Source organism: Nicrophorus vespilloides, unplaced genomic scaffold, assembly GCF_001412225.1.
Source record: "Nicrophorus vespilloides isolate i.1.1-1 unplaced genomic scaffold, Nicve_v1.0, whole genome shotgun sequence".
NCBI lineage: Eukaryota > Metazoa > Arthropoda > Insecta > Coleoptera > Silphidae > Nicrophorus > Nicrophorus vespilloides.
Window position 1 is genome coordinate 33,333 of NW_017096446.1, and position 27,251 is coordinate 60,583.

The window sequence follows — 27,251 nt, forward strand, 5'->3', positions numbered from 1 at the left end:
AGGTTTTATTTTAAATTGGACAATGCACAATTTTTGTACGAATATTTCAACATTTTAACTGACTTTGAGGTTTTATTATATTTGATTCATACTTTTTTAAACACAATGCTTTTGTTATAAAATTTATTAAAGTATTAATTGAAATACAATTCTTAGTAGTTTTTTTTTTATAAAAATAAGTATTTTATAAGAAAATATGTATATATAAAATTTTAGTATAGTTTCTGTCGTCTTTAATTAAGATTTAACGTAGGACAGAAGCTGTAGATAAAATTTAATAAAGTCATATTCTTGATTATTATTGGATCGAACGGCGATAGGTATAACGTATAAATATAAACAACAACAAAAACTTGTTTCAATTTTATGACCAGACGATGGATGTGATTTAAGATGACTGCGTTTAATTAATTTCGGGGCTTCGCTGTCCAATTATGTAAGGGACCGAGTCGATTTATTGAAAAATCTATTCATCCAGCTAATCAGTCCCATTTAAATCAACTCCGCTGAACACACGAGACCGATTCGTATCAACGCACCTGAATATACCTAATTAAACGATGTTTACCCATTTGAATAATCTAATCTATGCCTATAACTGAAATTCTTTTCTTCAAAAACGTTTCCTTTTTTCTTTTCCGCCGTTTTTTTTTTCAAATATTATTTTCACTTTCGTTTATTTTCCTCTGTTACTTGTCTTTGACGCTGCTGGAAACGGAATGCGTCTTGGACTTTGGTAAATGATGGTCGATGCGGTGCTGCGAGATTTTACGTTGGATATGAATATGTAAAAAAAACAACGTAAAATTGATAGGATATTGGGGGTTGCGCTGGGCAGGGTCGCCCGTGGGTCGACATAATGATGTAACTTCGACACGTCCATCATTCATTTGCCGTGGGATCTGGGGGGTTCGATTGTTGGCACCATTGTAACCGGCGCTAAGCTCACTTTACTTAATTATGACAACGCCTACATTTATAATCTACATTGATTTATGTGAGCCTATCCTCTGTGACAGTTTAGGGTTAGGGGTGTGCGATCATTCCTCCCTGCGTCTTCTTCAAGCGCCGAAGGGAAAGAAGAAAACGAGAAATAACAATTTATATATATGCAATATACGAAGAAAAAAAAACAAGGATCGAAGGTAGAGGACAATAAAACAAGATGAGGGACGCGCATGCATGGAAGTCTCAGATACATGAACGATTTGCAATGCAAATAATATTGAAATATGCATCGCGATCCAAACAAACGATTTACAACGACACAGGGCGAGATCCGCAATCTTACAGCGGAAATTTCTTTCCAAAACCCATTAAAAATTATTCTTTATGGCGGTTTTTAACTTTTAACACTTGATCATTATTATATCTGTATTTGATTTGGTTAATGTGGATCATCTTCGTGTGATTAAAGCATATCCTAAACTAGAACAATCATTGATGGTTATGCAAATAACCATCGTACGGCGTCGGTTGCGTAACGCGTTTGATAACAGCCAGGAGGTTGTCTCGATCTTGGCGAGAGCCGATGCCGGGCGCCGATAAGTTAGATCCTGATGGACGATAACTGGAATCGTCGTCGAGTGATAATTTAATCCGATCTCCAAATTACCGAAAGCAATTTCTGGATTCCGATCGGAATCAACTGGTCGTGGAGACACTCCGGTGGAGAGGAAGAATGGAGAGTAAATGGAGAGAAAGACGTTAGATAAACTTTCCAAACATTCCGAAATCTATTCCAGATAGTGTAATAGCCGTGTGTGTGTGTAAATAGAATGAGAGAAAAAAAATAAATATATATATATATATAAAAATAATGAAGTAACGAAGAAAAACTCGAATTCCTTTGAATTAAGATGCTAAGTATCGGAGAGTATCGGTTACCAACGAAGATCGATATTTAATTATGAAATAGCCATTAATCTAGTCTGTAATTATGAAACCTATACGCTAATAAGGCGACAAATTAATGTGTACGTTTGACACAGAAATTATAAATAGTCCTGATGATTTATGTGAATGAATCGATATTAATTTTAATGAATCTTACCTTCATTTTAATCAACTTTTAGTTTCTTAAAAAGTACAAATTCAAATATTTAATATTTTGTGTACTATTTGGTAAATTCCATTTTTTTTATAAATCTTTAGAAAAATAGAAGATTTCTAAACAATATGAATATTGTATGTAATGACAATTGACAACTGTAATGCAATTAGCCTACGTTCCAACGTTTTCACTTTCTTTCAAAATTTTTAATGGATATTCGATTTTTATTTCATTTTTACGCAAAAAAATATAATTTTATTTCAGTAAAATAGAAATAATTAGAGTATTTGGTAAAGTGATTATAATTATGATGTAACATCTAATATGTGAAATAAACTGAGTTAGCGTATTATTTACTTGCATGATGTTTAAAGTGGTTCCTTTAAGTGTACGTTTTTTTTTGTGGCAATCCGCAGTGTAATGGGAATGGATATTAATAATGCTTCATAACTAACGACTATAGTCTGGAAGTGTAACGTAATGAAGTGTATTATATACATTTTAAATATAACCTGGCCCACATTTGCAAATATATCTGTTGGTTATTGTGGAAAGGGTCGACGATGCTCGTTGTTTCTGGATTCCGCAGAGAACTCGTGAGATAATCTCTGCAGGAATTCATCGGATTTATGGAAAACTCCGAAAAGCGGATTTAACGTAGTTGTTGTTGTTGCTGCTGTTGTTATTTTTTTTTTCTGTTATTCATTTCTTCTCTTCGCAACGTACATTCTAACGTATGTAGCACGAAACGACGCTATAAAATTCGTCTGTCCAGTATTTTTATTAGATCGTAAACAAGTATATAATACCAAACGCATAAAGACATCACGTGCTTTATTATCCTTCGCGCGAGAGGAATCCGCGCAGGAACAGGATCAGTTTGCGTTTTAGGCCTCCTCTAACACAAAAATAAATAAATAGATTATCTCGTAAACCAATTTGTAATTATTCGTTTTCTTTCTGTTTCAGGTAAGTGTTTTGAAGCCAGAGAAACAACAAAAAAAAATAGAAACTAGAGAGGATAAGACTCGGAGATGGGTGTTAGATACAATAGGTAGGAATGCGTTATACTAAAGGATAGTGTGCGTTTTTTTTTGCTTTGCGTTTGTCCATCGGATGCCTTTTTCGGCTCTTTGGCAAACTCAACTGTTGGGCGGACACTGCTTTTCTTGGACCCCCAAAAGTTGACCCCGTTGGCATCCTGTACACGGCTCTCATTTAATTCAATAAGCGCCTGTCGGTTTTTTTTTTATTGAACCTCGAAAACTCGTGTACGATTTCAAAGTGAAGAACTATATAATTTGTACCCTGTGTGCACGCGATGCGGCTGCAAAAATTGTGCCGCCAATTTGTTTCGTAATTACAATGCTAGGAAACCACCAGGGTAGTGTTGGCTACTGAGCCTCTCGACCTGACTCTCATCCTCATATAATGATTCAGATGACTCAAGAGACCCAACGAATTCCACCATGGGTAATTAGTACATTTTTTTTTCAATCGCATTTCAATTACAGTAAAATCTCGAATATAATACTCGCATATAATGCGCATAAATTCATAACTTTTTAATTAAAAAAAAATCTGTATAAAATTATTACTGATATTTTTTGCAACAATAAATTAATAATAAATAAAATTAAATAATTTTATAAAAATAAAAAATGCACATTATTTATATAAAATTGTTTCAAAAATATTGAATTTTTGGCAGTCATTGTCAATCATTTCGCAATGGATATTTTCGTATAAATATATTTTTTTTGTTGGCTAGACATGAAATACCGCCATTCGATTTAGAAACTTTAACACCTACATTTGTCTTATTTATTTTTATTTTAACATAATTATTTAATTTACCCAATTTTTCTACAGACAAAAGATTCTTCTTTTGGTTCAATAAATTTAATATATACAAATAATACACAAAATTATCAAGAACGTAATATTCCCTTTTTGGAGCAGTCAAAAAAAGTCTAGTGAGCAGAATTTATCCACTCTTCAAACGTATACAGTTTGTAAGAACATATAATGATGATCTAATGATATAATCAGAAATGTCTAAAACTTAAATATAAAATTGTATTTTAATTATAGACTAAAGTCTATATACTAAGTGGTTTAGATAAACAGGGCTAACGACCTTTTTCCATCTCGATATTATTTAATAAAATCTTTCGTTTTTTTTTATCTATACTAGATTAGACAATTTCGCGAATACAGCACTTTTTTTATCATTAATTCTACCGCATTCATTTATTTATTTATTTATCTTACCGCAAATTTGAAAATCCCGCCACGCGCCATTTCCGGGTTTGGTTAAAAAGTGTAACTTTAAACACCTCGTATACGTGGCAAACCAAATCTTCAAAAGCATTCCGACCTACATTCGCAATAACCGCAAACGATGTCTACCACATCCGTCGAGTTAAAGCACCGATTGTTTAAGAACAATAAGTTTGTCGTGCCTTATTATTTTCATAATAATTCCACTCTTGCTTATACTGAATATCCATAACTATTTAACAAATGTTTGTTATTCAATAACAAAAATATTTTCTGAAATTGCGTAATTAAAAAAGTGAAATAAAAACAAATAAAGTTTATTTTTTTATTAGTTACGAAAAATTAATTAAATTTATAATAATATTTGTAGAAAATAATTAAGATTGAGATGATTTTTTTTTTAAATCTATGGTTTATTTTTTTAATTTTTAAGTTGTAATCTCGTAATGGGCAGAGACCAGTTTCATCGTCCATTTACTTAATGAATTATGAGTTACTTCGGGGTGTCAAAACGGAGATGCGCTTTAATTTCTATTCTCTCTATCTCTGTTTCTCTCGCCCCTTTCCTAGTTATCAGTCTGAGACCGATCCCTTCTAGTCTGCGGCATATCTGGGTGGAGTGTTTTTTCTTCATCATCATCATCTTCTCTTCTTTTTTTTTTAAATCCTTCCTCCCCGCTCGTCCGTGTTTCTAATTTATATCGGCAAATCTATTTCATAAATTTGGGGGTCCTTATATTCAAATGTGTTTTTATAATATCGGGGGGGCTCCGAACGGGAAATTTATCAGCGCCTGGTTCCGATCTCATTAGTGGTCGGCTCTCCGGCCCTGTTGATATTTATAGCTTTTTATTCCATTATTTATAGGGATCCGTAATAACACGGTATAAAGTAATGCGGCTGTTGTTGCCCCCTCTGTTCTCGGCTTCATCCTCAGATCATCCAGCCTTTTGATGAATCATTTAACCCATTTCTTGTTACCCCATTCGCGTGATATATTAGACGCCTTCCAGTCATTTCGATACATCAATACTTGTACCCATCTCTATACACACACTAAACAACAGAATCACGTGCATATGGGAATTGTCTGTCTAGAGTTTCCTAAACCAACCCCCCTCGCGCCATGAACAAAGGACTCCGAAGAACAACCAAACACGAGGAAAAAAAAGGAACAAGAAACCCGAAAACAAGCAAGAAAACAAAAACACCTCTCACGAATAAAAAAAATAAAGTACTGAGATGGCGGTGGAGAGGAAGGAAAGAAGAAACAAACTAGTGGGCACCTTAGTGGTTTTGCCCCGTTACTTTATCAAAATCTAAACTACCACTGATCCACTTAACCACCCGTCATTATCGGCCTGCAATTACCATTTTCCCCCCTTGATTTTGCATCTCTTGTTGCCCAGGTATTTGCTCACTTACGATCAAAGCAAATTCAATTGCCGCCTATTCCGCCCAAGGGCTGTGAACCATTCGTAGAGCAAACAAAACCAGAGGAGGAACAACTCAGATTGTGGAAGTTGTTATAAATAAGTCGTTTCGATATAAATTAAAGACAAAAAAGAAGTGCGAGAACTGGTTATAAATACGATTTCGATTTTGTAATGGTTAATTCGCGGACATTAAGGCGGCAGGAAGCGGCAGCCGATGTAATGCTTCGGTCACGTAATACCGGAATGGACGGAGCAGCGCCAGAGAAAAAGGAATATGGAATAACCATGAGCACAAAAGAGTGTTGAGCGTAAGGATGCGAAAGCATTAAAAAAATCTTTATGATGATGGCAATGATGATCATGATAATAATAATAATAATAATAACAACGAGAATCGTGGGGGGCGCTCGGTTTTTGCGTTCCGCCATTTCATTTCGTTTTATTGAGCCCACTTTATCAACCTTTTATCTAATAATGACTTAGCTAAAGTTACACGACTCGTGTATGATTGTACCTGATTTAACGGTATTTGCACAAAAATATTTATAACTTCAATGTTTATAAAGGGTGTCCCAAAATTAACACAAGATTTGAATTTGCCGCCATTTGTGCAGTAAAGTATCAAATTGTTTTTTTTTTGGTCTTTCCAACTCTTTACTGCAGCAAATTCAAATCTTGTGTTAATCTTTATAATAAATACAAATTTACAATTTTTATTTATTTATAATGGACAATTTTTTTAATCAATCAATAATAATAATAGTTTAATTGTGATAAATTAATATTATTTATTCTTTAATTTTATGTTTTTTTTTATTACAAAGCAGACGTTATTATTTGTACGACTTTTGAGTTTTTGTTCGAGTTTCTAAACATATTGTTTTTTTTTTTGCACGAGTTTAAATTCTAAATACGTATTATATTTTGTATAATTTATAAAATAAAATTGATATGGGATTATCAATGTGATGATTGAAGTGTGGCATAATCTAAATAGGATGTATTTCGTATTGATTATGCGACAGGCGTACGTGACTCCACCTGCGTTTACAGATCTCGATTCGCAAGCGACGTCTGAATTCCGATGAAGTTTCCTAAAGGTTTTTCCAAGATACACCGAACTCACCACGATACTTCTCTCACTGTGCATGCCAATAAGTTTGTTGCTTCGTGGATAATCCCTTTTTTTTTATTATATATACATATATATTTTTTTTATATTATGTTGTTTCATGTCCAATTTCAGACTAAAGTCGCGTTCCTCCCAAATTGGAAAATCCACTATACTAATATTGAACATCAATTGTCTTATTTATCCAGCTTCTAATTATTACAATGCATGACATGAAAAATGTAATCTCAAACTAATCTAATCTTTGATTAAACTGATAAAATATTCAAATAATCTGTTCGCATATTTTAAGATGCATTAACTTAAAAAATACGTAGCCTCAATACAAATTGCCAAAACCAAAAATTGAAGATACTTAAGATCTAGATAATAAATAATGTATTCTAGACAAGTTACTTATCGTTTTGATTTGTGTTTTAGATTATTATTTACACTTAATGCGTAACATTGCAATTTATCCAAAAATTTTGCTTACAATTAAAGATATTTCTAAACTTTTTAGTATTATCATAATTTTTTAAATTAAAAGATGTCATTTGTTAAAGTTTAAATATTTTTGTCTCCAATTCAATTCTATAAATTTATTTTAAACAAACAACAAAAACACTTTAAATTTGAGAATTTGGATTATTTTCTTTTGTATCGGAGACAAACTGAATAGTTGTTGTCAGACAACTCTTGGTATATCACAGTTTTTGCTTTTTTGTTACGTGTCAATGACGATTTAGGGTTACCATCACGAGCAATGCATCCAAATTCATATAGATCTCTAACATCTAAACATATAGCTTATAATTAAAAAGTAATATTTTCAGAATTAGTTTCAAATAAGTTTATATTGATAAATTATCAAAAACCTTATATTTTATGATCAGTTAAAACAAATTATTACTATATCTGTATATAGAATTATAAATGTACAAATTATGCTAAAACTAATTTACATCTCACGTTTTTTTTATATATATATAAGATGCTAAAGACATCAATCATTTCAGTGCTGACAAATTGTCTATGTAAATGTGTACAATAATGAAATAGTGAATTTAGTTAATTTTATAAATAATATTAGCGTTATATAATTTATAGTTATAGTTTTGTTTTTATTGCAATTTTTTACTTATTCTCAAAATAGACTAGAGTGTTTTCTTACGAAATAATGATATGTTGCTCATTCCGATTTAAATGCTTCCAATTATCGCTATAATTTAATAATTGATAATAAATTCAATTAAAAGCAATCTTTATAGCGTAGCAAATTGTGACCCGAGGTCGATTCCACCAATAATTAATAATATCCACATCAAAGCTACATTTTCTATGAATTTTAGTTACCAAAAAGATTATATATTTTTTTGTATCAAATATATCAAATATATTTATATATAAACCGGTTTAAAATCTATATATTATGTTACTTGGTAAAAATCAAAATATATAAAACCTATTTTAATAAACCTAAATTATTCAAATATTTACTTTTTTTAAAGCAAAGTAATTCATTCGTGATAAATTTAATTATTTATTTTATAAATAGTTTTGAAAACGATAAGCAACTTAACTTTACATAGCGACGATTTTGTATTAAATTCTTATATATTGCTTATTAAATTTAAATATAAAAGCATGGACGGATATCCAACCTTTATTTGGCATTAACTATACGTTTCACGTATACAAATGTGTGTTTAAATATACAAATGCATTCATGTAAGTATGTTGACCTTATTATTATAATAATCGAATGACTTACATTAACAAGTAAATGTTGTGCATTTTAAGACCACCGTGATCAGTAAATATTTAAATAATTCAGTTAATACATGATTCTTAAAAGCATTTCTACTACGTAAATGATTATTTGTAATTATCTGAATCTGCATATATAAATATTTGTTTCTTAACAGTTTTTAGTTAAAAAATATTTATAATTTTACTATTGAAAATTTCAACAATAATACAATTTTAAAAATGTTTAAAAATCAATATTTTGAATCTCAGATTGAAAATTATATTTATTTTATATAATTATCTTGTGTTAAAGAAGTTGTTATTACATTTTCTGCTCATGAGAATGAAAATTGTCGATCTGTAATGCAAAATATCGTTTGATGTATATAAAGACAACTATTTTCGATGGCAAGTACTTATTTTAATGAAATCAGTTCAATGTCGGTGTTGGGTGTCTATGTATAACCAGCTAGTACGAGAGATGTCATAATAGAAAATGACTAATTGAGTTGAAAAAGTGTCGCAGGGTCATCAGGGCGATAGGACATACTCGGAATAACGTGATTTTCGTACAGATGATGATGATGTAACTCGCGTGCGGTGGTGATTCATCCTCGGAGCAGAGGGATGCGTTGGCCCCCAATTTAATTAAACGTTTCCCCTTCGGGACGACTCTCTAAATAATCCGGGAATGCCTGAATGGACCCCATTGTCTTTGGTCCGGCCCAATTTGGGCCGCAACGCGTGCAATTTTCCGACCGCGCATAATAAACCACCCGAACGATGCCAGCTCCTGTCTCGGATAGTATTAATATACCCGTGGGGCTTTAAATGCAACTGCTCTCATCTCACTGTCTCATCATCATCAGCACATATAGACTCGTAAAACTGTACCATCTTTAAAGTAAAACTTACAATATAATAACTAAATCCATGAGATTTACAGTTTTACTAATTGTGATAATTATCTGAATCAGCATATGTAAATGATGTTTTATTTTAAAAGTTTTAGAAACTAAAACAGTATTATTACATAACTTACATTATCTGATTTAGTTGTACCATCTTCACAGTTGTCCTCAAAGACCAATTATAGGATAACTTCATTTCCCTTTATCCTGGTTTATTGTTTTTTGAGGTATTTAATTAGACCACTCGAGGATTTACTGTTCCACTGATTGCGATAATATGATCACGCGATAAAATGATCTATATATATATATAGACCTTTATGTATATGTATATAACAGAGTCTATATTTTGTTCCCTTTTTGTTTCACTCTGGCTCGGCTCCGGTTCCGACCCATTGATTTATGGGAATCGACGTCTTAATCGCCTTCAAATGTAATTTAATAAAGTCATTAGACTTCGGGGCCCGCGGTGCCGTCGCCATAATTACAAAGCCCTCAAAATAAGACCTCTCACCGTTCCCCTCCGAATAATTAAGTCTAATCTTGGCGGCAACGAAAATGCGCGCGTGTAAGTATACCGCTTGCTACATACACATACACCCATAGTATCTTCATGTACATATACGCATACACAAACTGATATATGCGTATGTGAGTATGTGTCGAAATTGTCACACATTTTGCGTCTCCCATGGTGGAAGTAAATGTGCGTGCGTATTAAGAAAAAAAATAATATATATATGGAGACTTCGAAAATTCGGCCTTCGCCGCAATTTAATCTGATGTTTCATTGAAGTGGGAATGTTTATCACAGTAAATAGTTTTTTTTTAGTCTCTCTACTAGTTGTTTGTGCTCCTTGGCTCTTAATCCGAAATTATATAAAAAATATCTATATTTTTTTAGTACATTTATATAATACTAACGCAGTGATATAATAATGACTCCGTCGTCAACATTGGTCCGGTAAACAATAAACCGTTATGGCAATCAATTCAGTTCGCGAAATCCTAGCTCCATTGTTGTTGACTACGGCGACTTACGCAACCGGCTTAGCCTTAGAACTTATGCAGTGCCAAAAACGCGCACCACGAGGTCTCCGACGTTACTTATTTATTTACGTTTTCATCCAGATTCTTACGCAATCCTCGCCGCCTGCCAACACGTTGATATTAGGGATTAATGAACATATTTCCGAGCAACCATGATATCACAATGATTTAAATAACTCGTTTTATATTTAGTTGCATTATTTTATAATAGTCAAATTTTATTCTTAATATGCATAAGTTTTTCTCAGATATTTTTAATTTAAAAATTTTATATGATTCAAATAGAATTTGTAATCTATTTTTAAAATTCGTTTGTTTCACAAGTGATAAATAGATGTCACTTTTTGACAAAAGTTAAGCAAATTGTGCTGCGGATAATTATTGGATGGACGACAGGGTCATCTTATCCATTTGGTCTAGAGCCCACAAAATTGAATAGGATTTCAAGATTATATATTGAAATGTTAAATTGCTAAGATGCATCCCCCGAAGTCATCTACTTAAATAGTGCATAGGACAACTTAGGCCCTCATGGGCAAATAATACACGTATTTACATAATAGTTAATACATTTACAAGAATCGTTGGTCAGTTTTCAAAATATATTTATAATATTTCAAGTTGCTTCATATATGACAAATCTACATCATTTTACTATAATATTGCAGTAACCGCGCTTTTCAGTATTTTATTCATGGTTTTTCACAATTTTTTCATTGTAAGAATGAAACGTTTTCACATTATTATCATTGATATTCAACTCAAGTTTCTTACAACTAAAATAAACAATAATAATCAATATAATAATGTAATTTATTATGTGACCGTGTATCTGTAATGCGAAACTTATACCGATGTGTGTCATATTTTCAAGCGTTTTTACGGTAAATTTAATGTACACGTCTTGTTGGTATCAATAGATTTCGTTCTAGTTTTACTGAAATTCAATACTAGTGACGAGTATCTCGAGTAATTAACAGCAATATTAATTTACTCATTAGTCACTAATAATTACATACGTCTGTATGTAATATATAAGTGGTCGTGTTTCCCAGCAATTATAATTGAAAGTCGATTAAACGATATAATCTCTAAATTAAAATCGATTCCAAGATATAATCAATATGAAAAAAAAAATTTAGAAATTTACTTAACATCCATGTTTAAAAAAATTGCTACGCCGCTAGTAATAATGACCATTGAACTTTCTACCTATACAAGACGCCACGTCGCAAATAAAAAGTAATCTCTGAATACATTCCTATGGTTTTCTGTGTATAGCGGAGAACCATGACACGCAAAGCAATTGTGCAAGCCTGAAAGCGTTCTAGAAAGATTGAAATTATGTTTACGAAACACAAAGCTCTGTACATGTTTTATTGAATGCAGCGCCAATAATGCCTCTCTGAATTAAGGTACGGTTCAAGGTTAAACGTAATCCTTAACATTGATGTCCCGATGAGTAACGCACATACTTTTGCCACGAGTTCAACTTCATTTATTTTCATCTTTTATTATTATTATTATTATTTACACTTTGCGAGTTGTCAGGTTGTAACTTTGCATCTGCAATGGAAGTTTGCGTTGGTTATCAACGAAGGAACGTGCTCATAATTCAGCCCGTTAGCAAAAAGCAATGGAATCACAGACTTGATTTACCACCATTCGAGTCAATTGGCTCTTTACGATCGTCGAGTTAAGATCGCATAAAGTACGAAAAGCATTACCGAGAATGTTGTACACTGATTGATCGGAAAGTAAAACTATGCGTTTGTCCTTGCGAGAAATTTCACTACTAAATTCTTCATCAACTTATATTAAACACTTAGATTAAAACACTTGTATTTAGTTTACCGAAAACTATAACTTGGGCTATAGTGGAACTTGGCTTATCAATCATCAATGTTTTACAGAAAATGCCATAATTATCATGACCTTTTTAACATTCACAATCTAATCTTTAAAATATTTATTGTTTTGTAATGCTTTTAAAAACATTTATAATTTTTGTTATATAACAAATAAAATGTTTTAATACTTCAATTACACTTTTTACGCCTGCAAGTTAATGATGCATTCTAATCTCACGAAAAAGCGAAGATTTATGTATAGTTTTTTTTTTCATTGTTTACTTAAAGTCAATTATATATAAAATAGTGTCATAACAATTAATCTCAATTAATTTTAAAGTACGTAAGATACAAACAGTGTAAATTAATACCTTGCATAGTGCGGCTTTGATCAGTGCGGAAAATTTTATTTGACCAAAATAAAAAAATTAAAAAAAAATATGGACAGTATCCTCGATTAATCCTGTTTCAAACAGTGCGGGTTGTTGTTGATAAAACGCACTATGCGAGGTATTCCTGTAATTAATTGGTGCCAATGTTGGTTAAATTTAACGGATGTAATCCATATGATGAGCAGACTGTTTTCGAATTCCTAATCTAATGAAACGGCGTCTATCGGAATCTTAGCGAAGATTTATGTACATTTTATATAATTATTATTTGTTATTTCGCTGAATACAAGTATGCATGAAGTAATTTTTACGCAATAATCGTAAGTGCTGCGTAACGTAACGAGCAGAATAAATATGGTCCATAGTTATCAGCATCTTTCCTTTATCTGCCTCCGAAACAGAAACTTTTCCAAAGTGGCACGAGTACATAATTACCGCTTCCGAAACAAAACAAAAACAAACTCGTATCATTCGAAACGGACTCGGACTATGAATGGAGAGAAGGAAAACTGTGAGCCGTAAATATTCAGATGTAGGCGTCGAGCAATTATGAATCGTGTTCTACAAGTATAAATCGACCGACGAACAAAAAAAAAACACCAAAAAGCAAATAGCAACGAGTTTTACTAATGTGTATGCATAATGTAATTATAAATTGTACGTTATTAAATGCAAACAAATTAATTACGGCACCTGAAATTCAATTCGTTATTATTATTACGTAAACGTTTCGCTCGTTAAGTGGTCATTTCATTAGTCCGCATCTAATTTACCGTGGAATGGGAACGCCCGGAACACCTATGCCGGGGTGTTTCAATATTTATTGCTTATCTGAGGCGACACACATTTAATTGAAACATAGAGAGAGAGCGTGGGACCTTTTTCCTACAAAAGTTGACTCAAGTTACGTTTCGATGCTCGGATAATGACTGAATTTCAGGTCCGCCTTTTGCCCGACGGGGTGCCAAGTACCCATTATTTTTTTCGTAACTCCTAAAGTTACGTCCTCACTACACTTCAAATTGTTTTACTCCAATTTTCACAAAAAAAAATATACAATTAACTTCAATACTTTAAAGCTTCAGTAATTGTCAAAACCGTGAAATATTTGTATTTTTAATTTGGAAATGGACATGATATATAAATGCAAAATTAAAAAAAAAAAGTATAATAAATTCACATATGTATGAATGTTTAATAAATAATTAAATTTAAAAAAATTCTGGGACAAAAAAAATGTATTTAGGAGTTGCATGTAGTTTAAAGTGGAAAATGATGAAAGATTATGATATTAAAAGTTTTCGCATTTTACTTTAATTTGTTGGTTATGTTAATGAAGCGCTGAAGATGAAGAGATGGATCTTCTTAGTGATATAATGCTCTGTGAAGGTTACGTCCGTTTTTGGTCTACTTAAGTGTTTCGAATAACTTGGCCGACGATGAAGTAATTACGGAAAAATGTCGATTAGCCCGAATACATCATGAGCTTAGTGCGGAGCGGCGTTAAATAAAGTATGGACACGTAGTGGAAGGTATTATGGATGGGTTCGGTTCAACTAGTTTTCGGTATGATGCAAGAGCCGTCTGTCCGTCGTTCCTGGTGGGTATATCTTGGGGAGACTTTACGGTGCCCATAAACACAAATTACGTTCCCCGTAAACGAAGACGGCGACGAGAAGAACTTTCACCGAGGTGATTGTCGAGTGTCGGTGAAGAGAGCAAGTGCATCGGTGAGGTTCCTTATCCATCAATGAAATCTTACCAAGTCCACGTCCCGAAAAACTGGACTCCGACGGTTTCTTATCGCGGCTCCCTGGGACCGAAGCTATTACAATCATCAACCAGTTATTCAACCTTTTATTCAAATATTTGTGGCTCCGAGCCGAACGCCGCTTATTAACCAAATATTTGCCCTATATTTGTTTATACAGTAATTACACTTTTTATTTGTAGTTTTATTTTTGTCCCGATTTTGTCCATTTATTATAATACCCTCGTTGGAATCCTTTCTCTCCAAGTGCACATGCCGGATCGGATCGTGCTGCTCGGATTTTACCGATGACCGTGAAATTATGTTGCCCCGATTGGTCCTGCCGATACTACTACCATCCAGTGTCAGAAAGGACAACGCGCAAATACATAATTGGTCAGCGACGCGCATCTAAACGATTGTTTAGCCTTGTTCAAGACATTAAACAATTTACCGTTATTCAATTCCACTCGGGTATCTTTGATAAGTTCTAATCTTGTTTAGATAGAAATAGCGGATTTCATTTGCATTCATTCGTCACCATTTCTCAAATCTATATAAAACTCAAAACATAACTCAATTGTAAATAAGCATATTTTTAGCTAAAGACCATTTTATTAAATTGATTAAAATATTAACTAAATCTGGTCTTATGACTTCCCAGCAAAACACATACACAATTATTATTAGGAAATTTTTTTTTGGGAAATGTTAATTTGATAAAAGTTTTTACTTATTGCCGGGTTGTGATAGATTCTAAATAAAAATATTTATTGACAGAAATAGTAAAAATATAGTTCAATTGAGATACAAAAAGAAGTTACAATAGTAACAGTTAATAAGTTTCGTAAGTTGCTCTGAAAACGAATGTGGGAAATAAAGTGGCAATTTCGATGACACTCATAAAGGTTACATAAGTAATGTAGTAATTTGTTTTTGATATCGACAACAGTTTAAGATAGTAAGAATCCACCTTACTATCCATGGAATGCTCACAGAGTCGGGTAGATAATGGTGTGCAGCATAGCGACGAATTCCTTGGTCCACGGACGTGACCCATCGAAGGATATACATGGAAAGGATGAAAGAAAGAGACAGAAAGAGAGATAGTAGAAGGCGAGTATTTAAATAATCGAAAATAATTTAATATTCGGTAATCAGGGCGCCGCATCTTGGACAAGTACATGTTTTGTCCACAAACACCCACGGAGCAAAAGAGGATCAGTGAGAAACGGGCCCCCATCGTTTGTCCCAGTATTATTATATGAAACTTATCCTAGATAAAGAAGTGGACAATTAAATTACGTCCTATTAATTAAACACCGGGCTGTTTATTTCCACGGCCGATAAGAAAACTAGAAACCCCCAACGTGCTCTGATTCCGAGCTTTACGAAACCCTCGGGCCGTTTGCCCCTATCACTGCACGTTGAGTAATTTCGGTGAGGTCAAGGAAACCGTAATTTATAAGGTGGCGTTTTTGAAGATGTCGAGTTGCACCAGACGCGTCATAAGTATAGTGTGACGTTACTGGTGACTCTTTTTGTGGTTCATCGCTGTTATATACTATACCTCCCGATTTATGATACCAAGATATGAGCAACACGCGAAACGCAAGTACGAAATGTCACTTAGTCACGCACATCGTCAAGTATGCAAATGGCTACCGATTACCATCGTTTCCGCCCAGGTTGAAATTCGGGAGGGTTGTTCAGATTTTTAATTGAAAATAGTATAACTGTCCGTCGCGTAGCAACTGGTCGTCGTCAATTAATAAGCTCTTGGTACTTTATTTCGTCTGCACGGTTGGTCTTGCCTCCTCCTCTTCATCCTCCATCTTTGACCCATCTCGTCCCTCTTCTTGCTTCACTCCTCAGCTCAAATCCAAGAACCTTCTGTTTCGGTTGGCCTCGGTCGGGCCAATAAAGTAGCTTTGCTTTCGCTCGCCAACATCGTTTTCGGGTCAAACGCAATCAACATTTTGACGAGTAATCATATTCACCACAACATGGAAAAGGCGAACGTGAACTCGCGCACCGTGAACGGCTGTGATTGATCACAAAAACCGGAATCGATTACACAGAATAAAAGAACGACAAAAAAAAGGAACTCAACTAATTGCCGAATCCTACGTTTCCGCATCCGCAGTACTGTTTCTCTTATTTACCCAATCACATTGCTTTTCCAGAAGGTATCATAGCATCATCAACACTCACTTGAATATAATAAAATCGAAGAAAAAAAATCTAACAAAAAAGTTTACAAATCATCCATATACTTAAACGATTACATCAAACAATAGTGTAAAATAATTATTTCAAGGACATCAACCTCAAATAATTGATACAAAAATAATGAAAGAAATCGGTCGAAAACAAATCTCAAAGAATATTTGTTATTTGGGAAAAATAATTTATATAAAAAAGAAGAAAAAAAAAAACTAAGACTTCAAGGGAGATCGCCGTAATAGTCTATTTTAAAACCGAAGAGAATTAACGACTTGACCTTGGCTTCCGACCTTGAAGTCGCATTCACTTATTTACGGCTTCATCCGACTGCCCTCAAGATGACATCCGTTTTGTAATTGTAATTGTTGACATATACCCCAAGTTATTAAGACACCCTACATATATATATATATGTGCAGTCTGAAGAAGTGCTTCCGCTTTGTTTTCGTTATAATCTAAGGCGAGAGTTAGAAACGGGGGATATTTATATTCTGGAAATAGAATTCGTTTGAAGTTGTTCCTTCCATTTCGTCAAATGTTATAGGAACGTGCCTAATTAATGTTTACTATTCTTTAAAATGCTTCATATTTTAACTCAATGTTCGTGCTGATTGATGAAGACTATATTAAGAGATACAGGATTCTATTTAAATTGTATTAATTATCAATGTTTGCTACTATCAACAAAACCATGTAAAATGAAACTGTTGTGGAAACTGTGTAATTGTTTATCAATGTAAGGATCTAATTTACCCACTTTATCGCTCCGTTGTTCTGCCTTTAGAAACGCTTCCTGTATTTTCTTCTGGTTCTTAGGTAACCAATTAGGTGGACACTGTTCACCGTTTCAGGACTATCTACGTGAAATTGATATATAACAGTGACTGATTAAGTTCATCCGTTTATAACACTCCAACGCTTGCTATAACTTGTAAAAATTTTATATCAATTTTTTTTTTAAAAACATACATTTTCAAGAATTAGAAAAACTTTGAAAACTTATATGAAATTTAGAGTTTAATAGCAAAATATATTATTATTTTAATTGACATTAGGTTTATTAATTAGTGTAATTAACATTTAAGAGAATATAATTAGAAGTTTTAAGTTGATAATTAAGGATATATAACATATATTTTGTAATTAACAATTGATTGATATAGCTGTTGATGGTTGTACTGACGGATTTGGAATATGGAATTGGGATGTCAGGTGATCCGAATGATAATTCCGGTTTCGCTTTCAATTGGCACCGATTTTATGTTCATGTGCTCGTGAGTGATTTGGCAAAGGACCGGAATATATAAATAAACCACACTTTAGCACCGATAAGAAACAACGAAAATAAGCAGAGGGCACTGAGAAGGTGGGAAAGTTTATACACTAAAAACCACCTATCCATACAGACAACCCAATATCAAATGTTCATTTTGAGGTTTATAGAATATCAATATACTAAATTTGCTTAAGGACATATTTGCATGACGGTAGGAAGGAATAATATTAGAAGGAATAGAAGAGAATAACAAATCCCTCTAGGATTAATCACCGGTCGTGTCGCTCGAGCGTTCGTTGCGTAACGCGATTTTGCGGGTGAATATTTGGTATTTAAAATAGCATCGGCTCCGTTGCGTCAGGCACACTGTTATAATATCACGCACCAAAATAAAATAATGCCAATATTTTGTGCCAGCAGTCTGCCCGTCGCTCCGTCTACCATCCATAGTCAGTCGAATTATCCAAGTCTGCTCCAGAAATTCCTTGATCCGATTGCGACACTTCCTGCTCCAGTTTATCACACTTCGAACCGCCCGATTTCGCTGATCGCATTTCATCTTATTTATGAGGCAAGATAAAACAGTATACCCTTGTATCCTAAATAGAGTGAAAGAAAAAAAAAACTGAAGAAGAAGAAAAGTAGAAGGATGGAAGGAAAGAAGAAAGGAGAAATTGTGAGTGAGTGGCTGTGAGCGTGTGAGAGGGGTCTTAGGTCAATGCTATTCACACAAACACGCACATGACATAATAAAGTGAGGCAAAGACAATTGTTTATATCACAGATGCGACGACAGCGGGAAGGGACAGTAACGTCCCTTGTGTGTCCATAAATTCCCGGTTACATCATTTAATAAACATGTCACGGGATTATTATTGTGCGTCGCATGTGTGCGTGTCGGTAAAGCTGTCGAGGATTTCATCTCATTCTCCAACCCCCTGTCCGTAATTAAAGCTTGTAAACAAGGAAGGACTTTCATTCTTCTTGTTCCCTCGTCACCATCGCCTCATCCTTATTATCATCATTCCTATTCTTATTCTTATCCCGTTGAAGAGAATAGATTTGGTACTTCATTACCATTATAGGATTGCTCTGTCGCGCGCCGACACAACCCTCTCAATTCCCGACAGCAACCCTATTGGACGGTCGCGTCTTTAATTACCGAAAACGCTTCCCATAAAAATTCCCGCAGGAAGTGTCGATTCCGTTAATTGGCCGTGCCGCTTGTAAATTCAAATGAAACCTCTGGACGGACGGACCCTCGATCGTAAATCGAATATGTTTCCAATAATGACGACCCTGTAATAGATTTCTAATCGTCGGAACGGCCTCATAAATCCACTGGACTCCCGAAACTGGAAATCCGTGAAGGAAAGCAGTAATGAAACGAACAGAGAGGAACAGAAAAAAAAACATACAAACACATACAAACGAAACCGTCAGAATTCCCTACAGAGAAAGTCAATTACGTAATTCTCACACAGATCTGTAACTGTGCCTGTGTCTCTCGGCCGTTTATACACTCCACCTCCAACTGAGTGTTCCATTACATAGATTAGTACCGAAAATACGATCCGCCCTCGAGATCTGCCTGCTATACAAATTATAATATTATTCCCAATTCATATCTATGACAAAATGGATTGGCGCATCACCACTCTCCTTATATATACTGACATCGTGATTTACCATTATTAACAATTGATTGATAATTTATCTCATTTCAATTAATTTCATATCATTGCAGTGACGGTAAAATGTTATTTTCAGTTAAAAGAAATTTGAGCTATTGTCAAATTATTTATATTTCTGTAGTTGGATTTTTCATATTGTTTTTACTTCCTAATAGTATTTTTTTATATTTTAATAAATACTTAAAGACTAATTAATGATATTGATATTTTAAGTGGACAACATTCATTTGATATTATTAATTAATTTAGAGAAATTTCTATTTTATACTTGAATACTTTTGTTTGTTTTTTCATAATACGTGAGAAAAATGTTATTTTATTGGCAATGTTAGGCGTTAAATTACAGAAACAACAAAAAATGATTGTTTGTTAAGTCTGAACTTAAACTATTTTAAGAAGTCAAAGTCTTTGCCAAAGGACGAACAAAATCGATTGAAAATTTAGCCTCAAAACACGCAAAGTCTGCTCTACGCCTTATGTTTCATTTTTGAACCATCCTCGATTTTTTCCTTTACTAACAAGTTTATTTCGACTTTCGCTCTAGAAATGTCCGGATCAAAGTCAAATTGGCAGTTGGCGCCCATCAAAAAAAAAAAAGAAACGCACTTGCGGTTTCGTTTTTACCACCTTCACATCTTCATCTATTTTTTGTTTCTTTGGGTGATTTCGTGGTCTTTCCTACAGACCAGCCAAAAACAACATGCGAACTACTCACATACACGAAAATCGATAGGTGGGATTATTTGGGACGCGAGAGGACGACGGAATAAATAAATCCCGGTGGTAGCCGACTACAAGCGGCGGCAGCAGCGGCTTTTAAGCTGCGTTGTATAACAAGTTTTGCGGCTAAATGGAAGAACGACCCACGCGGTTTTGACTTACAAATGTATTGTTTTGGGTAATAACAATAAAAATACCGTTGCGCCGGCGGCTCCCTCGATTTATCTACATGTTTGCGTCGCGACGCTCCTTTCCTGCCCCAACGTGAAAAAGTCCAATCTACCATAACCACCGAATCTAAAAATACCGTTGGCTATTTTGGTTGAAAATAAAAATATAAAAATAAGAAGACAGAAAAAAAAACAAGTAGAACGAGGAGAGAATAGAAGAATGAGGGAAAATTAAATTAAAGAATTAGAAGCTTCCTCTTTCGAATTATACGTATTAAGTCTATTCCTTCCCTCATCGTTTCCTCGCCGCACGTGCTAATGAATTTCCAACCCGATTTATTTTCAGTTCAACTTATAAATAGAGACATTTAGTCGGGGATCTAATTTAGTCCACTGGGTCATTGTCAAAAATCCGTAAAGCATTATGGATTATACCTACATTATATATACATTTATGTATTTCAAAAGTTGTTTCGCTCGAGTGGCGTGCCATAAAGTATATTATGTATTTAAAATGCGTTTGAAAAGTGGAAATAAATCTGGGATTTACTGAATTCCATGTGGATATATTTATGGTTTTGCGACCAATTAAGGAATCCTCTCCAGATTCTCTAGACATCCGATGTTATTTGTTTGCTGTCATCGCATCCCCTACCTCTGCAGGCGGCGAAAACAAACCGCGAAGTAGAGGAGGCAGTTTCGCATCTCGAGTTTTTGGCATTGTTTCCGGCCCAATTCTCAAGAAGTTCATTTGCTCCGCCGTTAAATTCGACGCGCCGCTTGCCATTGCCAAAAAATGTTCCGAGCCGCTAGCGTCAGGCCATTCCGGTCATTTCGCTGTATCTAACACGGACGACCATATACCACCATGCACACTACGATAATGTGCGAGAAACAGAATCGCGACGCTACGAGTTAATCTGTTGTGCGAATCCCTTCGATGGGATCATTCTTCACAAGTACACCTATCTTAGATCATTGGAGTATATCCGTTGAGGGTTCGCACAAAGCTGAACTCGCGATGATTCTGGCCCGGCTCCAATTCGCGGTCGTGTTACGCAATTGGAGGAATATCGATGGCGCGCGCTTTCCGCGTTCGGCTGGATGCAGTCGGGTGCATTCTGGTCGCAACCATGGGATTGAATCTGGGCGTTAAGACGGCCTGCTCTTTATTTTTGGAACGCGACGAACGCATCCTATTTGCGGTAACAACTAAATTAATTTCAATAATAGCTTTCGACACCAAACTACTTAACTGCGGCCATAAACTCGGTCTGGATGCTCATCCTTACTACCACCACCCTGTCCACAATTACGTGATCCACGGGAGATAGACAAATAAACGGAATTTCGACTTAATTATGTATCGGTATTGACATGGGTAATGGAGTTGCGCCGCGATGTTTCCGACTGCCCAAAGGAATGGTTAAGGTACTTTGACCTTACATTTAGTTTCGTTCTTTCCTTTTGATTGTATACACTTAAGTTGTAACTGGTTTGGGCAATCCTCAAGAAAAATTATTGTATATAAAATAAGAACTCGAATTCAATCAAAACAAATATTAAGACATCACACATATTAACTAAACATTACAATTTGGTATCGAAGATAAATTATATAATTTTTAAACAAAATGTATAGATTAATTATTACAAATCCATAATCAAAAAAAAACAACAGGATACAAGATCAATCAATAAAAAAAAAATCGAGGATTTCCGCGAGTAGAGATGATGAAACCCCGTCGAGAAATTGGTCAAGCTAACGTTTTCCTAATGCCAACTGCAAACAATTGCTCAAACATTTTAACGCACACAAACTAATTGGAAGTAATTGTAATCGCGTTTCGATGTCAGGCACGGCCGCGTCTTTGTCCACGAGTCAAACGGAGAAGATAGAGAAGGCATGAGCAATGAGTATTAGACTCTCCGCGAAATTAATACTTCGAAGTCATGCCACTGACACTATATCCGATATTTATATTTAACATACTAGGAAAGCGGAGCAAAAGAAAAACGACGAAAAAAACAAACACAAAATAAAATGTCTGTCAGATATCATCAGTGCGTGGTAGCCATAATATGGGCGAGACTGGGCATATACATTATTTCGCATCACGTCGCCGTTTATGGACACGTATACGTATCACCTCTCGACTAGAATGTCGCTCTATTAAAGATATTCCTTTATAGTATCACCCCGCAAAATATTCTGAAATTGTTTAGTAAAATTTATAACGAGGATAAAATCTGCTACTGCTGTAGTAATTTATTTGGTTATTGTTACTTTATTTCCATTTCCTGCGGAAGGAAGTCCTTTGTAAGCAATAATATATCGAAAACAATATTTGTCCTTTAATAAATATAAAATTGTGTAATTTGTAAATTTAATATTATTTAATAATTTACTATTGTATATTTCTTTCATATCTGTATTAATTTGAATATAATTAGAACATATTTATGGACACGATCTGTGTATACAAATATTTAGTATTTTCAAAGTTGTAACCTGAAAGCTAAAGAAAATCGGTATAGAAAAGAAAAAAAGTGATCAGAGAAATGAAAGACAGATTGTCGAATGGGATGGTTAAGAATACGCAGACTAAACGAAATTTGCTTTGCTTCAAAGGTTAATTTGTAGCACAAATAATTGAAATACATCTAAGCTTGAACCAATTGCATTCCTCGATGCTCGTTAACTGTTCTACCAAAAATACAAACGAAATAGTTGCAAACGCATTTATGAGTTGAGCCTAATGCAAATATCGCGTTAAAAATAAATAGAAATAGTGGAGGCATAAAACTGCACTTGTTCCTTTGGGACAAAGCCCGTTATGAGAGTAAAACGCGTCTCTCTACTAAAGACGCTAAATTTACTTGTCGCTATTTATATACAAACTCGTTCATATTCTTTTTGGATACCTACTCCACTATCGAACTGACACACTACCGTCCTGCATACTTACTATTCCTATCTATTTATACAATGCGTCCAAAGGACTCTTCCACCGTCTCTTATTTATTGTTTATTCCGCGAGTCCATTTGAATTTCAAATTTACCTTAAACCCCGCCGTAACGGGAATTCTTCTAAATCCGCCCACCTCCAGATATGTGAATAAAAAATTGTTAATAATGGATATAACTTAAAACGAACATAGTTTTCTATACATTTTTTTTTTTATCTTCGTTTTCTTCTTATTCTCCGGGAGGCACTTCCTGGCTTGGTTAGGTAACAAACTCCCAAAAACAGGTAGCCCATAATGGATGTATTCCGTTTAATTAAGCGTAAAACTTCTAATAACTTTCCGGACTCCTCGAGAATAACCAAGCCCAACGACATTCTGAGCTTTTCCCAATATATCTTCTATACATGTAAATTCCACAAAATACATTAAGGATTCCTATCCATTCTCGTTCCTTTTTTTTATATATATATATAAATATTCTTGTTGTCTTTTTTTTTAGTCGACGACGTAACTTGTCAGTTACACGGAGCTACCTAAGTTTTTCGAATAGTGATCATTCTAATGCGTTATCGGGTGTATTTGATAAGTCATATAATTAATAAAAACGTCAATTAAAACCCACTTGATTTTGTTTCGGTGCCGTCCGCATTAATATTATCGGAATCCGCGTCGCTTTTATTGAGGCCATTAATAACCCTCCCGAAGGGGTGGCTCGGACGTGTAAAAAAATAAAACTATATATATAAGGGCACCGCGTCAACAGGTCGGTAAAGTAATCCAATTACTTTGAAATCGTTATTATATGAGAGCGATCGTAGGTGGGCCACCCTGACAGATTACGAAGACTAGCAGAAGAAGAAGAAGAGAAAAGAAGATGAACAAGTGAAAAGAAGAAAAAACCGAAACAGGAGGACCCGAATCCGACTCGCTGACAGACAAATGGTTTACATGTATGTACAAGTAATTACTTTACCATACCGAATCACCACTCCCTGGAGCTACATAACTCTCCATGTTGGGAGGGAAAGAGCAGAAACAACAACAACAGAAGGAGGAACAACAACATATATATATATATAACAACGACCTAAAGAGCCGGTCCAAATATATTTCATTTTAGAGCCACCCTCGTTCCTGGAACCCCAAACACGTAGATTCCGATCTATCCAATTGGAAAAGCAAATAGGATTTAAGGACGAGATAATTGAAGGTGGAGCACTAAGTCACGATTTGTATTGCCTGCAAAACGATGACTAATCGTATCGCAAACATTAGGTCTTTTAACGCAATTCCAACAGTATTAACAAAATCCGTGTATAATACGACAATTGTTTCGACTCGCATACTAAAATTATAACATAATACACTTAACTACAGACAAAAATGTATACAATTTTAAAAGATGCACATATTATTATATTTATCATACATTTTTACAAGTTTTGTTAACATCTTTATACAATAATTCTTGAAATAACGAATTGTCTGAAACGAATATATTTTGAAATCATTGCAAACTTATAGCTAAATCAAGAACGATTCTTTGAGTAATCCCTCAGAATTCTTTGATTTCAGTACAAAAACAATGTTGTTACTGTGTTGGAAGGATTTTATCGACATTTGATTGATGATTACATTTAATTGCATGAGTTAATTCTTTAGTAATTGCGCGTTATCAGCGCTGATTTGAATATCCTCGAAAGCAGTTGCACTGAAAAAAACGGATTCCCGTATCAACCAGTAATTGAAAAGACCAGTAGCGCCGATGTTTGCACAACGATGATGAACGAGACGCAAATTGATCGCGCTTTCTAGTGCTATGCACGAGGATTAGTGAAATCCGTTGCATAATCATCGCGCACTTTCATCATCTTCGGCGGAAAATCGATCCTGATTTTGATCCGCCGCGACCACCAATCTCGATCAGCTCACGATAAAAGAGGTTTCGCAATTAATTGATTACGCCTCGAAACCTCCAGGAAATCAATAACTTTTCTTTTTATTTATTTTTTTTTTCACTCGTCGGCAGACAGCATTATCCTGTTGTTTTTATTAGAATTCATCTCGTTCCCATCTCCTCGTTCGTTTCCCTTTTTTTCCTGTAACCGTTACTGAATGTCATTCATCAAAATAAACATAAATATTTATTGGAGCTTAGTGTCAGCGGAGATTTAAAGATTGAGAAGGCACTTCCTTATTACCCCCACAATCTTATCGCGCTTTGTAAATCCCGAGACGCCGCGTCACGCAATTGAAAAACATCCTTATTTCGTCCGCTTTGTGTGTGTATCCCTTGGTTCTCGAAGGGTGACAGGACGCGATTTACGACCTCCGATCGACCGTAAATATCCTTTTCTCATTTTTACAGCCGCTGTAAACGCTTACTCGAACATACACAGTACACAGCGACTTTGGCATCTTCCTATTTTATTCCTTCTCCTATTTCCATTTCTTGTTTTTTGTTTTGTTTTGTTTTGTTTTTTCCCACCGACGTTTGTCATTTGCGCTCTTCCGGAATGGCAAGGACGCCCACGCGCTTGATTGCGACGATCTATTTACGATGCTCTTCTCTTTCTCGTTTCAGCGATCCTCCAGAGGACGACAGTGGGAGTTGGTCAACTGAAGATACAAGCAGTCGGAACCTGCCAATATTTATGTATGGATGCCTGCGGACTGCCGTATGGATCGGTGAGTACAAAGTTCCTACATCCATCAATCTATCCATCCACCTGATCATACCTACTTACTCACCTTGCGTTGCATGCATGCGCTTGACGGAGTTTCTGCGCGGACAGCGAAATTTTTTAGGTCAGATTAGAATCTGCCGATTCTGTTTGGAGTGGTAATAGAGACGCCATTAGCGTTCATTTATTGCGCGACGTATGCAAATAAGGCTTCGACTACTAAGTAACTAAAAGTTCCCAGTGCAACGGTCGAGTATCTCTTTTATTTGCATTTTTATTTGCCCATTAAATCACAACACTCGCATTTCATTCAGCACAGAAGTAGGCCAATCGCACTGACTGTTCTTACTACGGTCACCTCCCACGCATTATCAATTCATTACACATAATTTACTACGCTTTTCCTCGAGCGGTCTCTGCTTCTTTCACTCGTTTATACCTTCTTCTTCTCTCTTTCTCAGTCTTCCTTCCTTCACTCACTTTCTATTGATTTTGATTTAGAAAGCACATCAATCATTGCTTTTCGAAATAGGGGATTAAACAGGAAAAATTGAAAGCACTGACTGCTATCAACATTCTTCCATTAAAAGCTTGCCTTCTAAAAGAACATTAACTGCAACATTATCATATAAATTGTGAACGCTGTCTTAACCACTAATCAAATAGAATGTCTTGCTTTAGAATTTTCCTTTTAATATCACCAAATACAAGTGCACTACATATAATAATAGCTTTAATATTATCAATTATATTACAAATAATATTTTATAATTATATGATATATATGTTACGGTAAAAGTATACATTTTACATCTAAACATTTTGCCAACAAGTAATACAAAAGTTAAAATAATTTAATACAAATAATATGATATTCCCAAGTTACCAATATTGCATTATTTCGTTTACATGATTAAAAAAAA

At 34.6% G+C, this 27,251-nt stretch overlaps 1 protein-coding gene across 1 annotated transcript in view; it reads left to right on the top strand.

The window, feature by feature from the left end:
- Positions 1-27,251, top strand: part of LOC108557033 — a 49,476-nt gene that overhangs the window by 12,773 nt on the left and 9,452 nt on the right. The window contains exon 2 of the mRNA XM_017913407.1: positions 26,229-26,332. Coding sequence (XP_017768896.1) covers positions 26,229-26,332 — 104 coding nt within the window. The remainder of the gene's footprint in view (positions 1-26,228; positions 26,333-27,251) is intronic.